This window comes from Phoca vitulina, unplaced genomic scaffold (genome assembly GCF_004348235.1).
Source record: "Phoca vitulina isolate PV1807 unplaced genomic scaffold, GSC_HSeal_1.0 scaffold35, whole genome shotgun sequence".
Classification (NCBI taxonomy): domain Eukaryota; kingdom Metazoa; phylum Chordata; class Mammalia; order Carnivora; family Phocidae; genus Phoca; species Phoca vitulina.
The window spans coordinates 11,061,664-11,088,411 of NW_022589738.1; the positions used below are offsets into that span (position 1 = coordinate 11,061,664).

Below are 26,748 nucleotides of genomic sequence, written 5' to 3' on the forward strand. Positions count from 1 at the left end.
TGAGTGGATCCAGACCCTGCCTCACTCTTCCTTTGCCTCCTCATTCAGAAATCTTCATCTCCCCCCACTTCAGCCACCCTGTCTCATAGCCATGCTCTGAGCCTGGTCATCTCTCAGAATTATACCACCTTTAAACTTTCCATCTCAGACATGACCCCTTGGATCACCACTTTCTGCTTCTCTCTCTTCCCCATTCACTCACACCCAAGGTGACTGTCTCAACCTCATCAAAACCTTTGGTTTCTCTTTGATTCTTTGACTTTGCCTCCCTCCTATGTGTTCACTTCCTGGTGCTCTACCCATCTTAGACTCTACCATCCATCACTTCAGCGTTCTCTTGCACACGTCCTGAACTCCTCGCACACTGTCCTTCTGTACCACCTGTCAGGCAAAACCCAACCCTGATCACCTCCACTGCCTTCTTCCTCTACACTTGCACATAAGTTGGTAAGGAGAGCTATGAAAGTTACCCCAGATTCATACCACTGCTGATCTATGATCTCAGGGCCAATTGGGTTCTTAACTCTGTCTTGAATCATTTTGTTCTCTATAGCCGAACCCTACATCTGAACAGCAGACATGAAGCTTGAAAGCTTTCTTCATTTTCCTGAAATGTTCATTAACCACTTCATTTTCAACAGAAAACCTTTCCTGTTCTTTCACAAAGAAAATGGAAACCACAAAGAGGAAGTCCCTCGAGCCCCTGCCACCAGCCCTACAGACCTTTTTGCATCTGCACTCTCTTTCCCTCCTTTTACAAGAGAAGAGCCCCTCCCCCTCCTGCCTAAGGCTCCTTCCATTTCCTTCCTTCCAAGTACTCAGGAACCTTGTTCTATCAAAGATCCTCCGCATGTAGCTCCTTCCCTTTGTCCTAGCTCGTTCTCACCAACACTTACAAGCTCTTAATTAAAAACAAAATGAAACCAAATCCCTCTGGTGTCCACATTTCTTCTCGAATCCAGCCATGCTCTCTCTTCCCTATCAGAGCCAGCCATTTTGAGGCGACTCCAATCTTTCATCTGAGCCCATTAACATCTGGCTCCCCTTGGATCACCACTGTCTACTGATCACGCTGTCTACTGAAACCTCTTACTGAGGTCACTGATAACTTACACTTATTGCTAAGTCTAGGGTCACTCATTAGTCTGTATTATACCTAATTCTTGACATCAAATGACTAGTACCTGAAACTCTAGTGGCTGCCAAGCCCCATAGTTGCAGGTTCGCCCTTATTTCTCTGACTGCTTTTCCTCTTCTCCATTTCAGACTCGTTCTCTTCTGCTATCCTTCAAACCAAAGTCTCCAAGGAATATCTGCTCTTGGCCTCCTTCTTTCTTACTGCTGTATTCTCCTATGACCTTGCTTACATTCTACTTACTGTTGACACTCACACCTGTGTCTCCAACCAGGCCTCATTATTGTGTTCCACATTTATACATCCAACTAGCCAGCCAATGCTTCCCCTTGGAAATCTCTCCTTCCCGATGCACCTAAACTCAGTCCTGTACAAAACTGAATTCATTGCCCTTCTCCACATAATGGTTGTTCTTCCTGGCCATTTTCTCCATATGGTGTTACTCTTAACACAGCTGCCCAAACCAGAAACCAGAGGTCAGACTTGACTCCTTCCTGTTGCTCAGTCTCATCCAACTAATTCCTCAGTCAATAAATCCTAGCAATATTGCTTCTGAACTTTCCATTTCTCTCCCTTGCCGTTCTCCCTAGTCTATTCAGGTCTAATTCACATCACTACCGTCTCTCACAGTGGTAGGATAGTGTCTATTTGCTGTATTATTTGAGAATATCCAGTTCTGCTGTAGAAGACAAGAAAACAAATGGGACAGGTGAAACCCATACAATGTGTTCGGCAGAGATCAGTGTCTTAGTCAGCTCAGGCTGCCATAACAAAATACCATAGACTGGTAGCTTAAATAATAGAAATTTATTTTCTCAAAGTTCAGGGAACTGGAAGTGTGAGATCAGGGTGCCAGGATGATTAAGTTCTGGTAAGGCCTCTCTTCCTGGCTTATAGATGGCTGCCTTCTTGCTGTGTCTTCACATGGCCTTTCCTTGGTGTGTGTGTGTGTGTGTGTGTGTGTGTAGAAAAAGAGAGACCCCTTTCTCTTCCTCTTTTTACAAGGACACGAGTCCTATCAGATTAGGGTTCCACTTGTATGATCTCATTTAACCTTAAGTGTCTCCTAAAAGTCTATCTCCAAATACACTCACACTGGGGGAGGGAGCTGCAACATATGAACTTTGGGGTAACAAAATTCCATCCAAAACAACGAGTAAGTTATTAACCTGGAAGACATGTGAGGTAAGTAAAATAAGTACAGAATATGTGTATGAACCTAGATAGAAAAGAATGGAGGGGCGCCTGGGTGGCTTAGTCGGTTAAGTGTCTACCTTCGGCTTGGGTCATGGTCCCAGGGTCCTGGGATCGAGCCCCACATCTGGTTCCCTGCTCAGCGGGAAGCCTGCTTCTCCCTCTCCCACTCCCCCTGCTTGTATTCCTTCTCTCGCTTTGTCTCTCTCTGTCAAATAAATAAATAAAATCTTTTAAAAAAATTAAAAAATAAGAAAAGAATGGAAAGAACAAGAAAACACTAGTAGTAATGATATATATGATAAATATACATGAGGTACTTGACGATACTGTTTTACATGAGGATGATGAGGGATTCCATATTCGTGAAGCCTTAACGTTGGCCACCCACTGGTTACACCTTTCTGGTCCCATGTGTCCTCTCCCTAAGAAATCCAAATAAAACCCTCGGCTGTTCAGTAGACTTACTGACAACTATAGCTGTGGCTGGCTGTCCTTGTCTCTGCATCCCTCAGAGGAAGGGCGTGCCATTGGTCCTAGGCACTTTCTGTCTGTGGACCCCGGGCTCAAACCTCAAGTCTAGTGCTCACAACCACACCATCAGCAGGGCAGGCTGGCGCAGTAAGAGACAGACAGACAGGATGTATGCCCACTGCCTATTCCAGGGTTCAGGAAGCGTGGGCCTTCTGCTTGTTTGCATCCTGTGTGCAGTATGCAGACCTACCTCATCTCTTTCCCCTTGCCATTTGCTGTGTTTTTTTTTTTTTTTTTAAAAGATTTTATTTATTTATTTGAGAGAGAGAGACAGAGAGAGGGCACATGAGAGGCGGGAGGGTCGGGAGGGTCAGAGGGAGAAGCAGACTCCCCACCGAGCAGGGAGCCCGATGTGGGACTCGATCCAGGGACTCCAGGATCATGACCCAAGCCTAAGGCAGTCGCTTAACCAACTGAGCCACCCAGGCGCCCTGCTGTGTGTTTTAAAGTTTGTCTGATAAGCTATGTCAATCAAGCCTTTTCATGTGGTCTGTGGGTCTTTTCTGTGACCTCTGGGACAGTTTGCCTGGCAGGGTACTTGGAGGCCACCATTACATTAAGGTAGTTCCCACATGACAGATGGATTGCATTAATGGCCTCCATTCCTCCCCCCTCCCTATGTGCACACCCTTTGTAGTGTGACTTTACAGTTCCTCTCAAGAAGGGACGAAATGTATTTTCCTGCCCTTTGAAATTGAGCTCAACCATGTGCTTTGCCCGATGGGATGTTGGCAGGCGTGATGCTAGCAGAGGCTTGAAAGAGCACTTTTCTGCTTGGGCTTGCTCTCCTGCACCTCTTCTATCTGTAGGAGAAAGTTGTGCCCATATTTGCCCACTGTCCCCAGGAGAAGGATAAAAACCGCAGGGTGTGGAGTCACGGCCAGCCAAACCCAGTCTAGATCAGCTGACTCCCAGCTTGCCCAGCCTAGATTAGTCATCTATCAACTGATCCATATACTTGCAAGAAATAATATCAGATGCTGTTTTAAGCCACTAAGTTTGGGATATTTTCTTACACAGTAATAGCCGATTTACATAGTCACCGAGACAAATTCTGGAGCCTCCTAACTTTTATTTGTGTCCATAGTGCTCCTTCCCAATCTATTTCTTATTGGAATCATAGTTCTCTTCTAAGACAAAGATCGGATCATCTTATTCCCCTTCTTAAACCTTTCAATGTGTCTTGTCTTTATCTTTAGGATAAATTACAAACTCCTGCATAATCTGGCCCCTGCTCATTCATCTAGCCAGCCTCATTTTTGACATTCCCCTCCTCTCTCTCTTAATTTCAAATACACTGAGCTATTCGCAGATCCTTGACTTAGCCATGTTCTCTGTTGCCTCCAGGCCTTTGAGCGTGTTGTTTTCTCTACAGGAGGCATATATTAGTTTCTTAGGACTGCCATCACAAAATGCCACAGATTGAGTGGTTTAAACAACAAACATTTATTGACTCAGAGTTCTGGAAGGTAGAATTCCTAAACCAAGTTGTCAGCAGGTCGCTGCTCCCTCTGAAACCTGTGGAGGAGAATCCTTCCTTGCCTCTTCCTAGCTTTTAGTAGTTGCTGGCAATTCTTGGCATTTCTTGGTTTGCAGCTGTTAGCACTTCTTCTTCCCTCATGTCTTCACATACTTTGTTTATAAGGACACCAGTCATGTTGGATGAAGGGTCCATAACACCCCTATATGACCTTATCTTTCCTTTTCCCTAGCTTTATTGAGATATAACTGACAAATAACATCGTGTAAGTTTAAGGTATACAACATGATGATTTGAGACGTGTATATATTGCCAAATGACTACTACGATAAAGTTAGTTAACACCTCCATCACTTCACATAATTAACGTTTCTTTTTTGTGGCGAGAACATTTAAGATCTAGTTTTGTAGCAACTTTCAAGCATGCAACACAGTATCATTAACTATAGTCACTGTGCTTCACATTAGATCCCCAGAATTTATTCATCTCAGAGCTGGAAGTTTTTTTTTTTTTTTTTTTTTAAGATTTTATTTATTTATTTGAGACAGAGAGAATGAGAGAGAGAGAGAGTACATGAGAGGGGGGAGGGTCAGAGGGAGAAGTAGGCTCCCTGCCGAGCAGGGAGCCCAATGTGGGACTCGATCCAGGGACTCCAGGATCATGACCTGAGCCGAAGGCAATCGCTTAACCAACTGAGCCACCCAGGCGCCCAAGAGCTGGAAGTTTTTGTACCCTTTGACCAACATCTTCTCATTTCTCCCAACCCCCAGTGTCTGGCAACCACCATTTTACTGTTTCTGTGAGTTAGACTTTTTGCGATTCCACGTATAAGTGAGATTAGACAGTATTTGTCTTTCTGTGTCTGGTTTATTCACTTAGCATAATGCCCTCCCAGTTCATCCATGTTGTTGCAAGTGGTAAGATTTCTTTCTTTTTTATGGCTGAATACATTTTCTTTATCCATTCATCTGGGCCATACTTTCTTCATACCTTCTTGTTTCTATGCATGCCTTGTAATTTTTAGTTGAAAACTGGAGATCTTGAAAATTATGGGATGGAGACTTAGATTCTCCCTCATTCCAGGATTTGTTGCATGCTACGGGTCACAGTTGTTTGTTTAGTGACTTTCCTAAACTGCTTTGTAAAGAATGTATTCTTTGCCATGAGTGGTATATGAGGTCTCTTTCCTTTAACTCAGTGGTCAGCTAGTTATTTGACTGAGATTTCCTTAAACACCTGGAGCCAAACTGAAAAAGGAAGGAAGGAAGGAAGGAAGGAAGGAAGGAAAGGAGGAAGGAAGGAAGATTGGCTCTGTGTTGGGGTGGTCCTTCAACCCTTAGGCAGGCCATTTCCAATTCTATCTTAGCCTTCACTTTCTACTGGCTCACGGCCTAAAGATCAGCCAGAGGTGGAAGGTTGTGGTTTTCTTAGGTCTTTTCTGAGCATGTATCCTGCCCTGGACATGTGTGTGCATGGCCTTCTAGCTTCCCCAGTCTACACAGCAGGTTGTCAAAACCCTTAGCCCCCAAAGAATATCACACCCCAGCTTTGTCTGCCAGGCTGTTGGTGTTTCTATTGTTTGCCTTAAGTCTTATGTTTTTGCCCCAGGTGTCAGTGGATTTCCTTCTAAAGTCTTTGAGGGAGGACCTTTGCTTAGCCACTTCACCTTGAAAGAGCTCTGATTTAGGGGAAACAAAGTGCTTATGTCCCTCAGGGGAACCCCCAGATAGGTCAAAACAGACCAGAGCTGTTCCTCAGGGGCAAGGTCTGCTCTGGTCCCACTACAAACAAGTACCGGCAAAGGGAGTGCAGCGTGCTGTCTTCACGACCACTGCCACACGGCGGAGCCACACGGCGGAAGGGGGTTGGACACGGTCGAGTGAAAATGCCACAAAGCTCTCCTACTGTGTTTTAGTGGCTGTTCTCTTACTTAAGCATTTGCTCCCTTGCTAGAAACCTTTCATTATCTTCCAGAGTTCAGATAAGGTTTATCCTGTCAGTTTTTCCCAGGTTTTCCAATGATTCTGGGGACGGACAAGCCCCGAATTTCCTTACTTGCCTGTATTAATCGTCTCAGGCTGCCTTAACAAAGCATTCCAGACTGGGGTGGCTTAAATAGTGTATCTTGTCACTGTTGTCGAGGCCAGGAGTCTCAGATCAAGGTGCCATCATGGGTGATTTCTAGTGCAGCCTCTTTTCCTGGCTTGTAGACTGCTGCTTTCTAGCTGTGCCCTCCCCTGGCCTCTTCTCTGTGCCCATGCAGAGAAAGAAGTCTCTGGTGCCTCTTCCTCTTTTCACAAGGACACGGTCCTCTGAGATTAGGGCCCCACCCTTACAACCTCATTTAACCTTAATTGCCTCCCTAATGGCTCTATCTCCAAATATAGTCACATTGGGGGTTAGGACTTCAACATATGAATTTTGGAGGGACACAATTCAGTCCATAATACCATCATTTTTGCTGACCTCATCCTTGACTTTATTTTTTTTTTCAATAAAATAAAAAGCTTTTTGGGGCACCTGGGTGGCTCAGATGGTTAAGCGTCCAACTCTTGGTTTCGGCTGAGGTGGTGGTCTTGGGGTCATGAGATCAAGCCCCATGTCGGCCTCTGTGCGCAGCATGGAGCCTGCTTGAGACTCTCTCTCCCACTCCCTGTGCCCCTCCCCCACCTCAAATAAATAAATAAATCTTTTTTTAAAAAAGCTTTTCTAGTAAAGATTTGTTCCCTGCCCCCTGGAAAATTTTATTTTGAGGCTACTTACAAGGAGTTTGGGGAAGTTTGGGAGACCTACTATTTGTTTTTTTCATTCTCTATATTGGGAGGCAACAGAGGAGAAGGAAGTTGAGAAAATCTTTGGAATAGTCAAAAACAACGCCTGTTAATGCTGGTTGTTTTTTTTGTTGTTGTTGTTTTAAGATTTTTTTAAATTTATTTGACAGAGAGAGTGAAAGAGCACAAGCAGGGGGAGCAGCAGAGGGAGAGGAAGAAGCAGGCCCCCCCGCAGAGCAGGGAGCCTGATGTGGGACTCAGTCCCAGGACCCTGGGATCATGACCTGAGCCGAAGGCAGATGCTTAACCATCTGAGCGACCCAGGCACCCATAATGCTGGTTTTTAACAGACTAAATTACCCTGGAGAAATGTGAAGTGGATACAGCCAGAGAGTACCTCATTTTGACTCTGGGCTTGCATTGCTCATGGTGCCCCTTTGATTTCAGCTGTTTCATTAATGATAATTTTATACAGTCACCTGAGACCCAAGCGTTGCTCATCATTGGGCCATATTGCTAGATAGTTTATGAGAGTTTTGGCATCTATATTCATATGTGTACCGTATTTCCTTGGACACTGCCGTTTTTGATGGGCAAGTTTCATTTTTAAGCCAAATCAATAGTTATAAATTTGAATCACACTCACAGGACTGAGAGTTATCCAATTATATATGTATGGATGTAGATATTTAAATTTCAAAGGCAACTGAAGAAATTTTAAATGTCATTCGTGGTCTTCAAATCTGTTTTTAAAATTGTGGTTTCATTTCCACCAAACTGTCTGCCTTTGTTCAAAATTGTTAATCCACTGAACCCAGGGAGGTTTAGAACGGGAAATGAGTGTGGTCTCTGATTTATATAAAAGTCTGTCTTCAGTCTGAATATCTTCACTTCCTTGAACTGACAGCAATATTCACACTGTTAGCCTGTACTTTCAAGTTCAGTGTGTGCAGATGTCTTCCCAGGTGAGAAAATAAAACCTTATGATTCATTTGAACTCTTGTTGGTTGAGTTTCGTAGACTTCTTTAATTACTGAGATCTCAGACTCAAGAAAGAAGTTCGGTAAATCTCACGAATGACCACAAATTAATAATATCACTGCATTAAAATAAAATAAATATTTATTATCTGCTTAATTTTTTTTACACATGGTCCCTAAATTAGCAAAGTTTAAAAGTGCACACGTAGGAAAATTCTCATTCTTTTTTCTTTTTTTTTTTTTGAGATTTTATTTATTTGACAGAGCGAGAGAGGGAACACAAGCAATGGAGTGGGAGAAGGAGAAGCAGGCTTCCCGCCTAGCAGGGAGCCCAGTGCGGGGCTCGATCCCAGGACCCTGGGATCATGACCCGAGCTGAAGGCAGACGCTTAACAACTGAGCCACCCGGGCGCCCCGGAAAATTCTCATTCCTGATCTACCTCATCTACAATGGATGACTTTACCTTGCTAAATGAGAAGTTATTCTCTTAATGATTGTTGCAGTAAGGGGTTGGCACACCATCTCTCTCCTTTGGACGTGAATAAACCTTTGAAACATGCATATACATATTTGCCATTTCTTGTATATGATTTAATAAGTGGCAAATGGACGTTGCTTTCCCGTACGTAATCGAGTTCTCCAGGGTTTTGCAGTCTTCTTCCCTTTAATATGCAAATCACTACAATCCAAACCCCAGAGAATGCCTGCAAGTCCACTGTATTTTCCCATATATCTCTGGGGATTTTTCAGCTGTTGGTAGCCTCCTGGTTGTCTCCTGCTGCTCCTGGGGGGGTCATCTCTGATCCTCTCATCAGGACTTCTCCCTGCTGCCTCAGCCCCTTTTAGCCTACTTCAGCCATGGCCAGCATCTACCTTATCCTCCGGGATGACCATTAATTCAAGCTAATGCTTTGTTGTGCCTGTTAATCAGCTTTAGCGAAGACACACAAACAGCACAAGAGAATTAACAGTATAGGAAAGGGAAAGCCAGCAGTCATTACTGTGTCCCCCTGTTCTCTGAGATTGTCACCATGAACAGGAAAGCCCCTCATTGGCCTTGTCCTCTCTTGGGTTAGACATTCTGTCCTGTTCTGGGGCATAGTCATCATCTCTGTGAGAACCACTTGTATCTACGATGACATTCTCTTTCATAATCTCCAGTGTAAGCTTGAAATCAGCTATAAGTTTCTCCACGCAAGGATGTCACCCTTTCATTTTACTGTGCTGAGCAGTTAAGCTCTTTCCTGACTACACCCTGACACCTAGACCAGGTGGGGCCTTTGAATTACCAAAAAGCCCATCAAACTGTCTTGCCCAGCAAAAGAGCAGCATCTTGCCAAAATGTATTCTGCCCCCAATTGCCAGAGAAATCTGTAAACACTGAAGACAGCCTTGAATGTCAGATTTTAAAAACCTTTTTATTTTAAAATATTTTCAAGCATGCAGAAGAATGACCAGGATAGTACAAAGAAATCCAGTATGCTCTTGACCCAGATTTATCAACTATTAGTATTTTATCATACTTACATTATTCTTGTCTCTCCATATTATTTTTTTCTGAGCCATTTCAGCCAAAGTCGCCTACATTTAGTCTTAAACACTTTTGTGTGCATTTCCTAAGAGCAAGGCCATCACCAGTGATAAGACAAACCAACGTCATGTGCCTCCTGATGTGGTGCACTGAGAAGGACACACATCACTTCTAGGCGATTCCTGCCCAAAATGCATAACCTGAATCTCGTCATGAACGAATATCAGACACACCTCCAATGACAGACATCCTACAAGATAACCAGTCTGCATTCTTCCAATGTGTCAGTGTCACGAAAGAAAAGGAAGGCCGAGGAACTGGTCCAGATTAAAAGACACTGAGGATACATGGCAACTGGATTCCATGCATGATCTTCGATTGGATCCTGGGCTAGAACAAAAAGAAAATGTTGGTACTTGTACCGTGGTTATGTATGCTAACAGACTTTGGCATGTGACTACACGTGTTTTGCATAAAACTGCTTCAGTTTCTCACTAGCAAGCAGGAAGACCATATTAGTTAGTTTTGTTAGGCCAAACATTATTTGCTGAAAGTATCGAGGGAGCTAGGCCCCTGCCGGTATCCCTAGGAGAGCTGACTCTTGAATCTCTCACCTGACTAACACTTAACTTACTGGTTGACATCCTCACAAGGATGAGCCTTTGCTAACTGCCCAGCGTGGGACTGTGAGGGAGCTCACATACATTCTGGGGCAGGGAAAATTGATGGAGAAGACACAGAGACAGAGCTTTCCTCCTTCAGGTCCAGGTAAAATATGCAGAAACTGGTTGTAGGGACCTAACACTTATTGTTCAACAAACTTCTTCAGGCTTCTTGGTCTGAGCTGGTTGTACATGCGTGTGGTTACTGCAGGAAACTGTCAGTGACACTTAGGCTGTCAAAAGGGGACAGGAGTCCAAGGACTATTCTATCTAACAAAGAGTTATATTATGTGTTGCAAACAAAAGCAGGATATCAGAGTTCAAGTTGGGGCCTTGGGCGGCAGCTGGTACTCATAAAATCATTTTATTATTTATGATGAAGCCCTAGCTTTACAAAATGGTTCTGGTGGCTCAAATAAGCAGCAGTGCAACAGACTTCCCCAATTTCAATCTCAGCTCTGGCATCAAGTAGCCATGCGACTCTGGGCAAGCTACTTCATCTCCCTGGGGCTCTCATCTCTCATCTGTAAAATGGTGTATGAGTTTCCTATTACTGCTGTAACAAATTACCCAAAGCCAGCTGACTCACAGGAGCACAAATTTGTTTTTTACAGTTCTGGAGGTCAGAAGTCTGAAATCAGTTTCACTGGGCAAAAAGCCAGGTGTCCGCAGGTTTGTATTTCTTCTAGAAACTCTAGGAGAGGATCCATTTCCCTGCCTTTTACCAATTCTAGAGCAGCATTCCTTGGCTGATGGCCCCTTCCTCTACCTGCAAAGTCAGCAGCATAGCATCTTCTCTTCTCTTATTTCTGCTCCATTCCTCACATCCTCTCTCTATGCCTCTGAGCCTCCTGCCTCCCTCCAATAAGGACCCTTGTGATTACATTGCACCCACCCAGAATAATCCATGCTAATCTCCCCATCTCAAAGTCTTTAATCACATCTACAAAGTCCTTTGAACCACATAAGGTAATATATTCACAGGTTCCAGGGATTAGTACTGTTGGGGGACATGATCAAAAAAGACGTGACCACTAATCGACCCGTGAGCTGTTTCTGGGCACTCAGGGGCTCCTTAACCACCACCCCCCCCGCTCTGTCCTTGGACTGTGGGTTCCACTTGCCTTGCCTGCTCCCAGAGGCTGCTCCAAGGACAGAGCCTTGAGATGGTGATGTGATGTTGAAAACACTTGCACAGTATATATGACTGAGCCCAGTTGTCTTTATATAAACTTTTAAGATTTGGAGGTCAAGTGTGGGAACCTATTCCTCTCGCTGCCACCCAATCCAAGACAAGCCCCATATGTAAGTTCCCTTTGCTATTATTAAAATGACCACCTACCAACACCGTGTGGCTGCCTCTTCCGCCTGTCCCTGACCTCTGCCTACAGGGGCTGGTTTCAGATTACACCAGGAAAGCTCCCGAGAGAGGGTTGTGAACCTACAAGTACCTAAACATCTTTGGTGGGGGACGACCCATATTCATCCTACTACAAATGGATATGATAATTTTATATACCTTGCAGGGTGGTTATGAAAAATGAATGAGGTAAATCACATAAGGCACTTGGCATGTATAAAATGCTTTACAAAGCTGTTATGAAGACCAAGGTAAATCTGTAAATATTGATTTTTTTCAAGAAAGACAGAGAAAATAGCCAATTTACCACAGGAGGCATACTGAGAAGTTTTAAATTCAAATCAATGATTAGTGAGAGAAACTATGTGAGCTTCTCTCATTTTCTTCCTTATTGTGATCAATTAATGTATGCAAATCACATTTAACCTAAAGAGTTAAAAATTTAAGACATATTAGCTTTCTATTAAATGAAATACCAGTTAAAAATCATGTTCTTAATGCCTTTAAATTACCTATCTCACTAAATGTCTCTTCTTTTATTTTTTTCCCTCAAACAGGGGATCGAACATCTGAATCCCATTCTAGCAGCTGTACTCAACTTTCACTAACCTTTGAAACTGTGGTTATGGAGTAGAAGAGGGTTTCATTACACCATGTGTTAGTAGGAACCCTTCTAGGTATAAGTGGTAGAAAGTCAACTCAAACTGTTTTTTAAAAGCAGGAAGTGGTAGTGGTGGGAATTAATGGCTTATGTAACTGGGTTTGATACTATACTGTGGCCACGGGGCTGAACTTTAGGAACAAAAGATTTACTCCCCTGCTGTCAGCACCTACAGCACCCATTGTCTCAGTGAAGACGGCCATCTTGTCCAAGAGCATTCAGAGTCATCCCAGCTTCAGATCTCCCCACACGGTTGCTGAGGCCTTACCGTGACCACACAGTGATCATTCAATTTCCCCTTCTGCCCACTCCTGCTTTCTTATTTTTTCTTCCTTTCCATAGGTGTTTACCTCCAAAGGCACTCTCTAATAAAAGTCCCAAACGCTAATCTCCAGCCTAGGAAACCCAGTCTATAAGAATAACTAAGATGTCCAAGTGTCTCAGGCAGATCAGACCTGAGAATTCAAACATTGTCATCGTATCTGTCTCCAAACCTCTCCAGCCTTCCCTAGCTTCTGATTTGATTTTGTGTTGGCATTCTTACGCAACTTCTTAGCACAAGATAATAGAGTCTATGGCAACTGCCAGCACCAAGATAGAAAAGCTTCACCCTCTGTACTCCAGAGTCCCTAATGACTCCTCCCTCAGGCAAAGAACTCTAAATGGCCTTCTTTGGGTCGAGTGCACACCCCTGGGACAAATACTGTGTCCAGGGAGATGAAGTCCCCTCATTGGTCATACTTAGGCAAAGAAAGTGGGGCCGTATAACTCATAGAAACATAGAGTGGGAGCATGGCAGTTCCTGAAAGAACAGCACACACAGCAGAGAAAAAAGGAACAGAGATCAAGGCGCCTGGGTGGCTCAGTCGGTTAAACATCGGACTTTGGCTCAGGTCATGATCTCAGAGTTGTGAGACCGAGCCCCACATCTAGCTCCCCACTGGGCGTCCAACCTGCTTAAGACTCTCTCTCTCCGTCTCCCTCTGCCCCTCCCCACCCTGTGCTCACCACCCCTGCCACCCGCTCTGTGCACATGCGCACGCTCACTCTCAAAAAAAAAAAAAAGGGAACAGAAATCCATTTCTCCTCATCACCAGGAACAAAACACATTGGGAAACACACCTCTTCTTCAGCAATTTCACACCTACTTCTGGGAATAAATTAGAAGCCCAATTTAATTTGAAAAATCAAGAAGGAATTATACCTTTCCTTGGGATGCACCGTCAGGGAATTTCCTGGAGACTTGGGTCTGCTTATTTCGTCTTTTTTTCTCAGCCAGAGGTGTCTAGGATTTCAATCACATCTGAGGGTGTTACTCATGACTGCTTACTGGGAGGGTGAGTACTGCGTTCTATTCGCCACAGTCTGGCTTGACACCAAGAGCTTAGGAAACAGTGGAAGCCAAAGTGGCTGGGAGAAGATACAGAGGTTCAATTTTCTTTATTCTCCATGTCCAGTCAATCCCAGTCAACCATTACCTGTTGCTTTTTTATCAAACCCTCTGTCTTTCCAAGAGCGGTGCACATTACAATTTACTTGAACAGTGTTCTCAAAAGGGAAAGTACTTTCTGTAAAAGAAAGCTTTTACTCTTTTTTTTTTTTTTTGCAACTGATCTCTCTTCTTCCAGCTGTGAAACTGATTGAGGTCCTTAAGGCTCTCAAGAAATCTCTACTCACAGCCCTGTGATTACTTTTACAAGGGGGGGCAAAAGCCATGGGAGGGAATGCTTGATTATCCACGGAAAATATTCTTTCTCTTTTGCATTTTCGCACAACTCATGGAGGGAGGGGAAGAGAGTTGGAAAACGTTCAAGAAACAGGTTTATGTGAAACAAAGAGCATTATTTCTTAGCATATGAATATTCATGCTCCCCTTAGCATTGCCTCCCCAGCAGAGCACAGGCATCAGGAGGTCAGTGAGAAAATGTGGGAGAGGCTTGAAGATTCCGATGGGATAAAGGAAGATGAAGCAGCAGGCTGGGGGAAGAGAAGAAGGGGACCAGTGGAGAGGAGAAGATTTTGAAAAGTTTCACAGAGCTTGATGGAGCTGCCATTTGCAGTACCCGCCCCCCCCCCCCACCCCTGTGGAGGAGCCTGAGCGGGGCAGAGACAGGGAGAGCAGATGTTTAAGCTGGTTTATTCCTCCTTGCCTCACTTCTTTAATTACATGAGAAAATGAGTACATGCCTCAATTACATTTTGTGTATCAGGCAAAGTCCAGTCTAAAAAACAAACTACATTTTATTTTATTTTATTTTTAAAGATTTTATTTATTTGCAAGAGAGAGAGATAGAGAGAGAGAGTACAAGCAGGGGGGCAGGGGCAGTGGGAGAGGGAGAAGCAGGGAGCCGGATGCGGGGCTCAATCCCAGGACCCCAGGATCATGACCTGAACTGAAGGCAGACGCTTCACCGACTGAGCCCCCTGGGCGCCCCCAAAGCACCACATTTTAACACAGGGAATTTCATACTAGGAATTTGTTGTATGGCTGACGGGAATGTGCAGAATCCCCACATGGTTGTGGAGGCAACATAAAGATGAACAACTACAGGAAGTGGTTACCACCCTCGGGGTTGGAAGGACACCGGAAGGAGGTGATATAGCTCAAGCCCAGAAAGCAGGGCCATCTGGTAGGGGCCAGAACTCCGGCGGCAGCGATGGTCAGCAGGAGCTCAAGCTCGAGAGGGAAAGGCTGACTGGCAGGAGCTGGAGCCTTCGTGGAAATGCAACCGCTTCCGAGATGCCACTTGAAGCAGAGAGCTGAGGGAAGAAACACCCTGGCTTCTCTCCTGCCCCTCATCCTCCCGTTGGGCTGACCACACCAGAAGCCAGAGGGCCAAGGAGCCTGGCAAATGCAATTCTCCCTGAAACGGAGCAGAGCAAGGAAAGGGTGGGGAGTAGATCGCAGTGCAAAGAGGCAAATAACGGGCACATGTTTTCATTGTCTAACTGTGTTTCTTTGAATTCACCTCTGTGTGGAATGGAACCATGAAGCTGTCTGTCCTTTACGTGGGTTACTCATGATCCAAGAGCAATGGAGAAGGTCACGGTTTAATACCTTTCCTTAAATATTAAGTGCAAAATAGTATTACTTTGCCAATTGTCCTAATTCTGTAGGCTGTCTCAAGTGGTTCATAAATAAACAACAAGCAAAACGGTCCATGCTTCTCCTCTTGTTGATTCTCTCATTCCCATTTGGCCCTGCTAGTTCTGCTTTTACCTCTTCATTAACTATAGCTGTTGTACAACCACCCTTGTGTAATTTGTCAGCTTTCATCTCATACTGGGGTTACCATCCTACCCTTCTGTAGGTTACCTCCTACCCTTTCATGTCCTGAAGACAGAGTAGTAGTCAGGAAAAAAAAAAATATGCTAAATCTGGCTTTTGGCATCGGCCACATCTGATGTACCTTTGTTTTGACCCTGTGTACATACCTAGCCTAGAGGATGTCATGTCTTCCTAGGAATACTATAGTCATCCAAACATTTTGCTGTATTTGTTATATTTTTATTTCCTGTAGTTGTATTTGGAGTGATTTTGGATGGGGTTGACACAGTTAGGCCTTTTTTTTTTTTTTCCTGGTATCTGGTTAGAAGTATAGCCAAAGTACTTGGATTTCAAATCCCAACTTTACTATTTCCTAATTGCATGACCGTGGCCAAGTAACGTAAGTGTTCTGGGTCTCAATTTCCTCATCTGTAAGTGTAATCATAGTAGTAGAAACTACTTTAGGGGCGCCTGGCTGGCTCAGTCGGTAGAGCATGTGACTCTTGATCTCAGGGTTGTGAGTTTAAGCCCCACGTTGGATGTAGAGATTATTTAAAAATAAAATCTTTATGAATCGCTGAATTCTACTCCAGAAACGAATATTGCACTGTATGTTAACTAACAAAATTTAAATAAAAAATCAAAAAACCTTCTAAAAAATCTACTTTATAAGGGTTGAATTGTTAGAATCAAGTGAATTTATTTGTATACTGAATTTAATATATGTGTGTGTGTGTGTTTACACAGACATATATGTATCAATTCTTAGGTAAATATATGTGTATGCACATACACATATGTATCTTAGAAAATTGGCACGATGTAAGCATGCTATAAATATCAACCATCATTATTGTTATTGTTCTTCTCAACAAGACTGTAAAATGCTGCTCAGCCTGTCAAAAGATATTTAATGATTTTTATCCAGCACGAAGTCATGGCTAGTTGAGTGACTTTTTACAAATTGCTATTTAATAACTGATCAGTCAAAAAGTCAAGTCCATGTGTCAAATATATCCCATCATTGGACTGTTATTTGTCTCTCAGTTGTAGAAATCGGTTTCATTTCCTACTATGGTTAGTTATGATTAGATTATTACAGACCCTTTTTCTGCAGCTTTTTTGTGGTTTAAAGATTTAAGGTTCTTATGGAAACAAGATTTTCAGTTGACCAATGATTAGCTAATTTCTGATAATAGAAAAGGAAACTGATTGCCCCAGGCTGCTGTTTTCATTTCCTCATGGGAAGAAGAAGCAGAGCAGAGAAGAAAAGCAGACACAAGGCATTGAACCTCCATCACCATGGGGAACTGGATTGAGAATGAGGGGCTCTCCATCTTTGTCGTTGTAAGTACCAGTGAGAGAGAAATGATAAATTCTCGAACTTGTCTGGGTTCTCCGGGAAACTAAAATAGGGCAAAACTTTTTGTTTGTTTGTTTTGTTTCTTTGAGAAATTGTATTGAAACTGATTTACTGTGTGAACATACGTCTATCTGTAAGCAGGACTGAGTGCATTCTTCCAAACTTACTAATGAAAAGAATGTATCTGGGGGCTCACTTCACCTACTCTATTTCTTGACTCTTTGGGAGTACTAAATCAGTCAGCATTTCGCAAAGGGGGTAGAAGACATTTCATGCTAATGATCTCCGAGTCTAAGTTGTTTATCAATATTTACTCAGAGGTAAATTCTCTACTTTTTATGTGCTTATACCATTTAAAAATCGGCAATCCTAATTTTACACCATTTTCCAAATAACAGGTACAAAATTGGCTCATGTATGGGAAATGGCCTTTATTTCAGTGATGACAGCAAAAATAATTAAAGTTCTCAACTTTCTTTTTTAAAAAGTACTTTTTTTTTTCCTCTGAGGTAAACTTGAGTTGTTTATGAGGTTTATAAAAATTCAAGGAAGGAAATTGAAATAAACTAGACTCATATATACAGTAGATATATACATTATATATGACTATATATATAAATCAATCTAATCTATCTTGAGAAACAATTTTTGTAAGTAAAGATAGGGCTAATTTTCAAATAGATGTGTTAATCTCTTTAGTTTTTTACCATAACAAGGACCAACTATTAATTTAAGATGGCAGTCTCAGCAAAGCAATCACGGACAATTGGGAGGATAGAAATGTGATTTATAAATAACCTTTCCAAATAGCCGGTGAAAGTATTGTACTGATGTTAAAAAGAACACCTATGAGTGGGGAATTTTTGAAAGAATTTATCATGAGGTAAAATTGAGTCTTAGAGTTGTAGACACAGAGAGGAATTGGGGGCGCAAATAAAAGAAAAATAAGAAATATTGTGTCATTAAAAAATTATGCCAAACCAACATTCTAATGCAATATAGAATACTGTTAACTTGATTTCTTACCACCATTTTGAAAACAGATTACTGCTATAGAAAACAAGTTCATATTATACTTTTGGCTCCTAGCACAGTTTTCCCCAGGAGATGACCTCCTCCTAAATTGCACACTCATATGCTTGACAGTAAAGACACAGTCTGGAAAGCAAGAGTAAGAATGACAAGGTTAGGGAATGGAGAAGTTGTTTTAATACCTTTTTCATAAAGAGATCGTTCTCAAGCACCTATGGACCTTTAATGGCGTTAAAGCACAGGTAAGAAAAGATCTTGATGTATGTGGTCAGTGCTTGGGATGAAATGAGCAGTCAAAAGGTAGAAGGGTCGCTTTAAAAAAAAAAATCCCCTGCCCCTCACCCCCTCGTTCATGTTCAATAGTCCCTCTTTCAAAAGTTAAGCAAAAGTTCCCAAATAGAATTAAAGGCTTGATGTTTTAGCTGATGTGACTCTCACTGGCTGGGGTGGGGTGCTGTGTGCTGGAGGAAGGTGACGGCACCCATGAGAGTAGAACACAGTGTCTTATTGGTGCGGGGGACCGTATAGTCACCTATTCCTTTCCCCTCTCTTTTCAAGAAGACTCACCTGCTACTAGTTAAGAAGAAAACAACAGAGGGGAGAGAGATTGTTAATGACCTGGCATCCTGGCCAGTAGTAGAACAATCATGGGGAACAACGCAAGGTGGACATGTCAATCACGAAGTGTAGTGGCACTGTTGTAGGAAAGAGCTGACTTGCAGCTGGTTACACCCAGATGTGTAACCACCTTTGTTGAAGGCTAGACTGGGGAAGTCCTGACCCTAGTCTGACTCCAATCTTGTGTGAAATCTACCGATTGAAATGTGGAAACTTCATGCAACTATTTCTCTTTTTGCAGCTGGTGTGGCTGGGGATGAACGTCTTCCTCTTTATCCACTTCTATGGGATATATTTCTCTAGACCTCAGTTCTATTACACTCGAAAACTTCTTGGGGTAAGTATAAGTTCCATCTCATGCAATATTGACTGGCTTACATTTCTAATCAAAGATTCTGGTTCATATTCCTTTCAACACTTTATATAAATCTTCTGACCAACCCAAATGGCACCATTAGCCTCGCTCCCTCCCTTGGAACCCCCTGGGCAAGAGTCTTTAGGCCTTCCAGTGTGAGATAAACTAAAGTGTGTCAGGGAGTCCCAGCGGCATCCCTCCCATGCCAAAAACTACTGTGCCACTGTTTAGCTTAAAGAAGACATCTAATGCCAACCCTGGAATTGCAGGCAAAGTTGGAGATTGATCCAAGGGTGACACAAGTGGGACAAGTGAGACTTCCCGTATTCTTTAAAGCATGTGATTCCTGATAACTTTTGTGAATGGAGAGCCCTGCTCCCAGTGACATGTAGTGAAATGACCTTCAGGAAATAAGCCTCTCCCTCAGATGGAGCCTTTGAGGAACTTGCCCAAGGGTCATATTTATTGACTAGGCCAGCAGAGTGAAGGCCCCCAACTTTCCCTGGGTCCATTAGCATTCTTGATTTCCTTGAGCTGCCAGGACTCTTCTTCATGACAAGTGAGAATAATTACAATGACAGCTGCCCCCACAGGATACCATTTGTTACATCATGCTGAAACCGTGAATTCATGACTTAACACTAATTATAATAGGTATCATATATCATCTGTATAAATAATTATAATACGTAATAATACTGCACTATTGTAATTGTTGTTAACTAATTCTGGCTGATACTGAGAAGGATGATTTCCCTCTGCTTTCCCCTCCAAAATATGCAACTTCTTTAGGCATTACAAAGAACAATTATAATGCCAAAGCATTACACCAGACCAACTTAAGTTACTGCTGAAGTGAGTCTGAGAATTAAGAAAATCTTCTTTAGAAAGCCCCAGTTTCTATACTGAACTCTAATTAATGATACACATGCTTAAGTATTTAGGGTGGAAGTGAACTGATGTCTGCAATGCATCAAAAATAAGATGTATCTATGGATGGCTAGAGGGATGGGTAGATGGATGGGCAGCTATGTGATGGTGGAACCTGGGAGATGGGAAAACAGGTGTTCATTGTGAGATTATTTCAAATTCTCTTTATGTTTGAAAATTTTCATAGTAAAATGTTGGGTTGGGAGAGAAGGGCCAAATTAAAACAAAGGATCCCAGCAGGCCCTCCAGGTAGACTCTCAGTTCTGAAGGATCTTCCTTCTCAGATAACTTGACGTCTCTGGTGGGCCTCATGCTGGGAACCCTGGAGAAGTGGTGGAAGGGTGTTCTGTGCTCATAGGAATTACCTGCTTCCTATCCCACATCTTCCAGTTTGCGCTGCCATTGGCCAGGGCCCCTGCAGCCTGCCTGAATTTCAACTGCATGCTGATTCTGCTGCCAGTCTGTCGAAATCTGCTCTCCTTCCTCAGGGGTTCCAGCGCGGTAAGAGCAAACATTTATAAAGTTGACGCTTCTTGAAATTTTCAAAGGACATCACACTAAATGTCCTTTCTAAGGAAAAGCGGACTAATGGAGTGTGAGGATTCCAACCTCTGTCCAATATTCACAAGCCAAGGGATGCCTGATTCTCCATTTTATTTGCATATTAGTTGTTGATGGAGCTCCCTGAGACAACTATTTAACTTGGAACAGACATTTAAAAAAAAAACCAAAAAACCAAAAAAACAATCAACCTACACCTCAAGAAGAGCCATAAAACACTTGTGCGCGTGCACGCGCACGTGCGCACACACACACGCCAGACATACATAATATAATATATTACGGACTTTATGAGGCTGACATGGCATTTGGGAATTAATCCTACAGTGCCATGTTTTTCAAAATTTTTAAGTCAGAGAAAATTCTCTTCGTGGCTAACATCCCAAGCAGGTGGAATCAAGGAGCGATGAGTCACAGTATAATGAAGGTAACTAAGAGGTATTGAGTCCGTGGAATTGAGGAGTTCAGAGATTTCTAAATGCCCAGGGCGTTTTTTTTTAACTCTCATTTCAACAATTTGGTGAGCCCCTAAATGTACTCTGCTAGAAGAAAAAAAAAGATTATATAAGAAACTTTGTAACCTAGGGTATATGAATTTCTTATTGTTGTTATCATACAAAGATGAAAAACAAGGAATTTAGAATCTACTTAGATCTATGTACTCAAATAAATATGATACAAAGCAAAATCTGATGGGTCCCGCAGAACATTAGAAATAAGGGGCTATGGGGGGAATCAAAGAAGGAGGGATTGGGAATGAAGGTGGGGCAGGGAATGAAGAAAGGCTTCTTCGAAAAGGTGGCATCAAATATGGGCATGTAAGGATCAAACGAGCCACTAGGAGATGTAAATAAGAGAGAAAGACATTCTACATGGAGAAAATGGAATGGGCCAACACAAAGAAGATAGTAAGGAAATGACATTCTTGAAAGCCCTGTAGGAGCATGACACTTGGCTTCTGTTGGGATTTGTTTGCAGTTCCTGATCCCACCCAAGAGGGTAGCTTGGAAAAGTTAGGGATTGATGTCTTGGTGAGACCCATTCTACTGGATCATGAGTAACGACTAGCGTCTGTTTTTCCTCTTAATACAATGTATGTGTCTGATATTAACCAGCCTTAAAAAATCTATTAAGTAGAGATAATTTATAGAGGAGAGCAATGACAATCTACTTTGATGGGGACGTAGGGACTGTAAAGGGCAGGTGTCTGAGGTAAGGCTTTGCTGGTAAACTAAGACTTAAATGTATAGCTGAGAAGTTAATACTTAATTTGGCAATCACGGAATATTTGGGGGAAGGGAAGTGATCCAAACTGTCAATAACAAGTAGAATTTGCCTTGAACTCTGCCTTATTTTTCCTTATCTTACTAAATTTACTAGTTGATTTACGAATACAGGATTAGCGGGATACAATTAACAGTAGACACTGACTACAAGGGTTTCTAAATCATCTTCTCAGTCTAAGAAACCACGGAGGTAAAATTCCATTTGATTTAAAGTTTTAGCAACGAGCCACCTGTAAAGTACAGGGCCTGGCGTACTGTAGGTGCCCAGTGAACATTGGCTAAATGAAGCTCATGTACTGTAACTTTTTGTTTTTAGGAAGGCACGATTCATTTTTTTGGCCTTCCCCCCATGCCCTGTTTGAATACTTTCTATTTAGAGGAAGTAAACCCTGAGAAACAGGCAGCGTTTTCACCAGGATGGCCAGTTAAGAAATCCTTGTTACCGCCCAGGCCCAAATTGCACTGCCGTTGAGCTGCCATGCCCTGTGAAAAGCACATGTTGTAATGGCCGCTTTCAGGCTTCCTGTGGCCCAGGAGGGAAGATCTTCACGAAGGTCTTCAAAGGCAGGGACGAAATAAGGCTGCTCTTCAAATTGCAGAGAAGCTCTGAAAATCGGAGAGATCCGTATGTAAGAGAATATATTTTTAAAAATTAGCAGCAAGCAACATTCTTTTAGAGACCGGGAGTGTCCTTCCTTCCATGTTTCCCAACCTGAAATGTGAACTTGGCAAACAAAACTTCTTTTCTGATTGGAATTAAAATGAGTGACCATGCTGTGACCAATGTTGGAAATCCAAATAGCTGTCCCCTACTCAGTCTTCATAGAGCTCACCTCATAAAAGCTGCACGTCAAGTCAGTGAGATGGGGATGAAATGAAATGGCAATGTTGGAATTCAAACCCGGCTCTTTGTGCCCCCAGAGCACATTCACTTTCCTACGTGCCACCTACACTCAAAACTGTCTTCTTGTCATATGACGGTCTTAAAAAGTCCATCATATATGTGAATGCTGGAGCATCCTGAATAGCCTAGGCCCAAAATGGCAAGATTGTTGTAACTTCAAGGATTTGTTAGTAGGTTGCAAACTACACAGTCACAGAATGTCCATTCAATTTCTAGTGGTCTTAATCAGTTAGACTTTGCTTTATAATCCTTCTGATTGTTTGGAGAAGTAAAGCCCCAATATTGGCCCACCCTGGGGAAAGTAAAGGTAAAGGCTCTCAGCCTGCTTTGTTGAGGAGAATGGGGAAGGATGGGGCCTAGCATGCAGAAGTCCCTAAGGAAGCCTTAATAATCCCACCTTGCCATGCAGAAACTAAATTCTAATCGGATGGGAGTCCTAGTCTTCAGATCAGAAAGAAAAAAGAAGGTGAGAGAGTCAGCTCTTCTCTGTAACCTTATATAGTCTGAGAGTCAGAGACCCTCAGTGTGGCTCTGTGTCTAACCACGTGGTCTAGGGAAGTCTCTTGGACTTCCTGTCTCACGGGTTTTTTTTTTTTTCTTTTTAGCTAAAAAGCAGGTGAGACAATGCAACTGTAAGAATGAATATAACATTCCAAAAGTATATTAATTGACTAAGCTGTCAACTGCTGAGTTGTCAGTCAACAAACATTTGGTTGAGTGCCAGCTATATGCTAAGTACTGGGGACACATGGTGAGTAAAGAGTAACATATGGATGGGCCATGAACTCAAGGAGCTTAGAGTTCTATGGAAGAGATAGAGAAGAAACATGCGACTTCAAAGTTACAAACAGTGCTATACAAATAAACTGATGTTCTTATTTATCACATATCCTACTGCCATCAGTTTGGACATTACTGTCAGCTTCTTTGCCTGAGTTCTATAGATTCAAGGGTGGCTTTTGTAATTTCTCCCAAATTGCATATAAACATCTAATTTAAGTGAGTTCATGGCAGGTGTACATAAAATAGAACTTTTAAGTTCCTGTATTGGCCATGTTATAGAGACTCATGTTTACCCCATTAAATATGCAATCCTTTTTAGTTCCATTTCTAACTTGAAAAAAAAATATTTTTTCAGGGCACCTGGGTGGCTCAGTGGGTTGAGTGTCCAACTCTTGATTTCAGCTCAGGTCATGATCCCAGGACCGTCCCTGTTCAGCAAGGAGTCTGCTTGTCCCCTCTCCCTCTGCCCCTCCCCCCACTCTCCCTCTCTCTCTTTCTCAAATAAATAAAATCTTTACCTTCAAAAAAATTTTTTCTCTCCTGCAGTTTAAATGCAGTGTAGAAATTTGCTGAGATGACTCAATAATAATAATAATAATAATAATAATAATAATAATAATAATAATATTAGCTTAGTGAGATCGGGCTAGGCTCGAGGTGACAGTAACAGAGAAACTTCCCTTTAGAAGTCAATGGCAAAAGGGGTAGTTCAGTGAGGAAGCCATGGGACATGATGGCAGCTTGGGTAATTAGGAGGTAGCTGGCAATAATCCAGAAGGGACTCAAAAGCATAAAAATGGTATCTGTGTGATGAGGAGCAAGCCCTGGGCAGTCAGAGGCAGCAAAGCCCTTCCTTCCCACACCACCAGCCAGTGGGCTTGTTCCCATTTCAGGAAATGGTGAGGAGATTGTATTTGGAAGCCCCATATAAACATGACTTGTGACTTCTCTTTGGATTTTTTTGCGGGGGGCCATCCTGAGCATATCCTAGAGGGCAACTGGGAAAAACTAGGGATTGGTGCCTTGGTGAGATCCATTCCAATCACCCGCTGGTAACTAATGGCCTCTGTTTTTCCTTTTTATGAGATGTGTGAGTTTCATATCAACTAGCTTTTTAAAAAAAACCTACCTATTAAATTCAGAGTATTACAAATGGACCTTTTATTTCTCAAGCACATCTCTCCATTGTTCTGACATTCAATTTCTTTTTCTCTAACACTCTGCTGCTCAAGCTGATGGGGGCATCAGAATCTGTTGTTCCATATTTTTGATGACCTATATTGATGATGATAAGGGTAGAACTATGGAGACACTGTAGAGGCCACATAAAAACCATATTTCTTTTCTTGAAATTCAGCATGCAGGAGCCAGTGTATTTTCCCCCAAAATTTCAAAACAGTTTGTCAGGAAGTAGAAAAGAAAACAGTGTGGCAAGTATAGATATATGGGTAAATACATCTCTATAAGTTTAGAAAAATCATCTTAGGTTCTAGAACAGTGAAAATGTAATTCATTTAACCAAATAATTATCAAGCAATTTTTTAAAAAAGATTTACTAATTTATTTTAGAGAGAGAGAGAGAGAGAGAGAGAGCGTGTGGAGGGGGTGGAGGGGCAGAGGAGAGGGTGAGAGAAACTTAAGCAGACTCTGCACTGAGCATGGAGCCTGATGTGGGGCTTGATCTCACGACCCTAAGAGCAGGGCCTGAGCCAGACCAAGAGTCGGACACCTAACCGACTGTACCACCCAGGTGCCCCAAGAGATATTTTTTTGAAGCATATGATATATTGCTCTGCATATAGGAAGCTTACTTTCTAGCTGGGGAGCCAAGACATACTAGCTGAAGAGTTAAATAATGATACAAAAAAACACTCAAATATTTATTAAACACCTCTTAGTGAATCTACGAAACAGACCTATGAGAGAAGAACTATGATAAATACATAGGTAAGGAAGTTAGAAACTAAGCATATTGTTCAACGTCACACAGCTAGGTGGTAGGGCTGAGATCCAACACATGTATATCTGATGGCAAGTTTTGCAGAACTTGCCCTCTGAAATGTAATTCAGCACTGATTTCTGATCCTACTGTTCCCATTCTCTCAGTCTTAGGACTCCAATTGTGTTCCATCACTCCAGTAAGGACTATATTAATTATCTGTTGCTGTGTGAGAAATTTCCACAAATTCAGTGGCTTAAAACAACCCCAATTTATTAGCTCTCAGTTCTGCCAGTGAGAAGTCCAGCATCCTGTGTTTGGTTGGGTTCTCTGCTCAGCATATTACAAGGCTGAAGTCAAGGTGCCAACTGGGCTGAATTCTCAAATGGAAACTCTGGGTAAAAATCTTCCAAACTCATTCTTGTTGGCAAAAATCAGTTCCTTGCAGTTGTGGGACTGAGGTTCCTGTCTCCTTGCTGACAGCCATTCAGGGGCTGCTCTCAGATCCTGAAAGTCCCTGTATTCCTTCCATGTGGCCTCCTCCATGTTCAAGCCAGCAACATTGCACCAAATACTTCCCGTGCCTTGAATCTCTGAGTTCTTCCGTTTCTGAGTTCTGGACCCAGATTTAAAGGGCCATGTGATTGGCTCAGGCCCACCCAGATAAACTTTCTCTTAAGGTCAATTTGGGACTTTTGTTACCTCTGTAAAGTGCCTTTTGCCATATAATGTAACAAACTCATAGGAGTGACATCCCATCACATTCACAGGTCAGGTCCCACCCCCACTCAAAGGGAGGAGATTATATAAGGTCATTGGGGATCACCTTTGAATTCTGCCTACCACAAGGACTCCAAGAAACTATGGAGGAACCTAGCAATTGGGAAACAGGAAAAAGATATTTCCTTAAAATTGTAGAGAATACAAAGTAGTAAAACAATGTACAGCACTTGAAATAAACAGAAAAGACGACAAGGCTGTATAAGAAACCAAAGACAATTTTTCACCAACAGAAATGTAAGCTAAGTGATTTCAAATAGGAAACCCTTATTTTGAGAACCTGAGTCACTGCCCACCTCCACCAGTGGACACTTAGCTGTAGCTGATGCTGTTGGTGTTTCACTCATGTTCCCTCCACACTTATGGTTCTACAGCACATGGGGTATCTGCCTTCTGCAAGCCCCACTCATTCTCTGCCTGAGGATTTTCTTTCAGCCCTCTCCTGGGGCAAGCCTGAAATGCCAGGGAGTTGATGCCCTGGGACCAGCCCTTGGCCTGTGACAGATGGGAGTCGGGGGATGAATTCCTAAGCTTTCTAACCGCTCAGGTAAAAAAAAAGAAAGAAAGAAAGAAAGGAAGGAAGGAAGGAAGGAAGGAAGGAAGGAAGGAAGGAAGGAAG

At 42.6% G+C, this 26,748-nt stretch overlaps 1 protein-coding gene across 1 annotated transcript in view; it reads left to right on the plus strand.

The window, feature by feature from the left end:
- The first annotated feature begins 16,497 nt into the window (after window positions 1-16,497).
- Window positions 16,498-26,748, plus strand: part of LOC116646150 (cytochrome b-245 heavy chain) — a 35,240-nt gene continuing 24,989 nt past the window's right edge. The window contains exons 1-3 of the mRNA XM_032426767.1: window positions 16,498-16,925; window positions 18,833-18,928; window positions 20,267-20,377. Of these exons, the coding sequence (XP_032282658.1) occupies window positions 16,881-16,925; window positions 18,833-18,928; window positions 20,267-20,377 (252 nt within the window). The 5' untranslated portion in view covers window positions 16,498-16,880. The remainder of the gene's footprint in view (window positions 16,926-18,832; window positions 18,929-20,266; window positions 20,378-26,748) is intronic.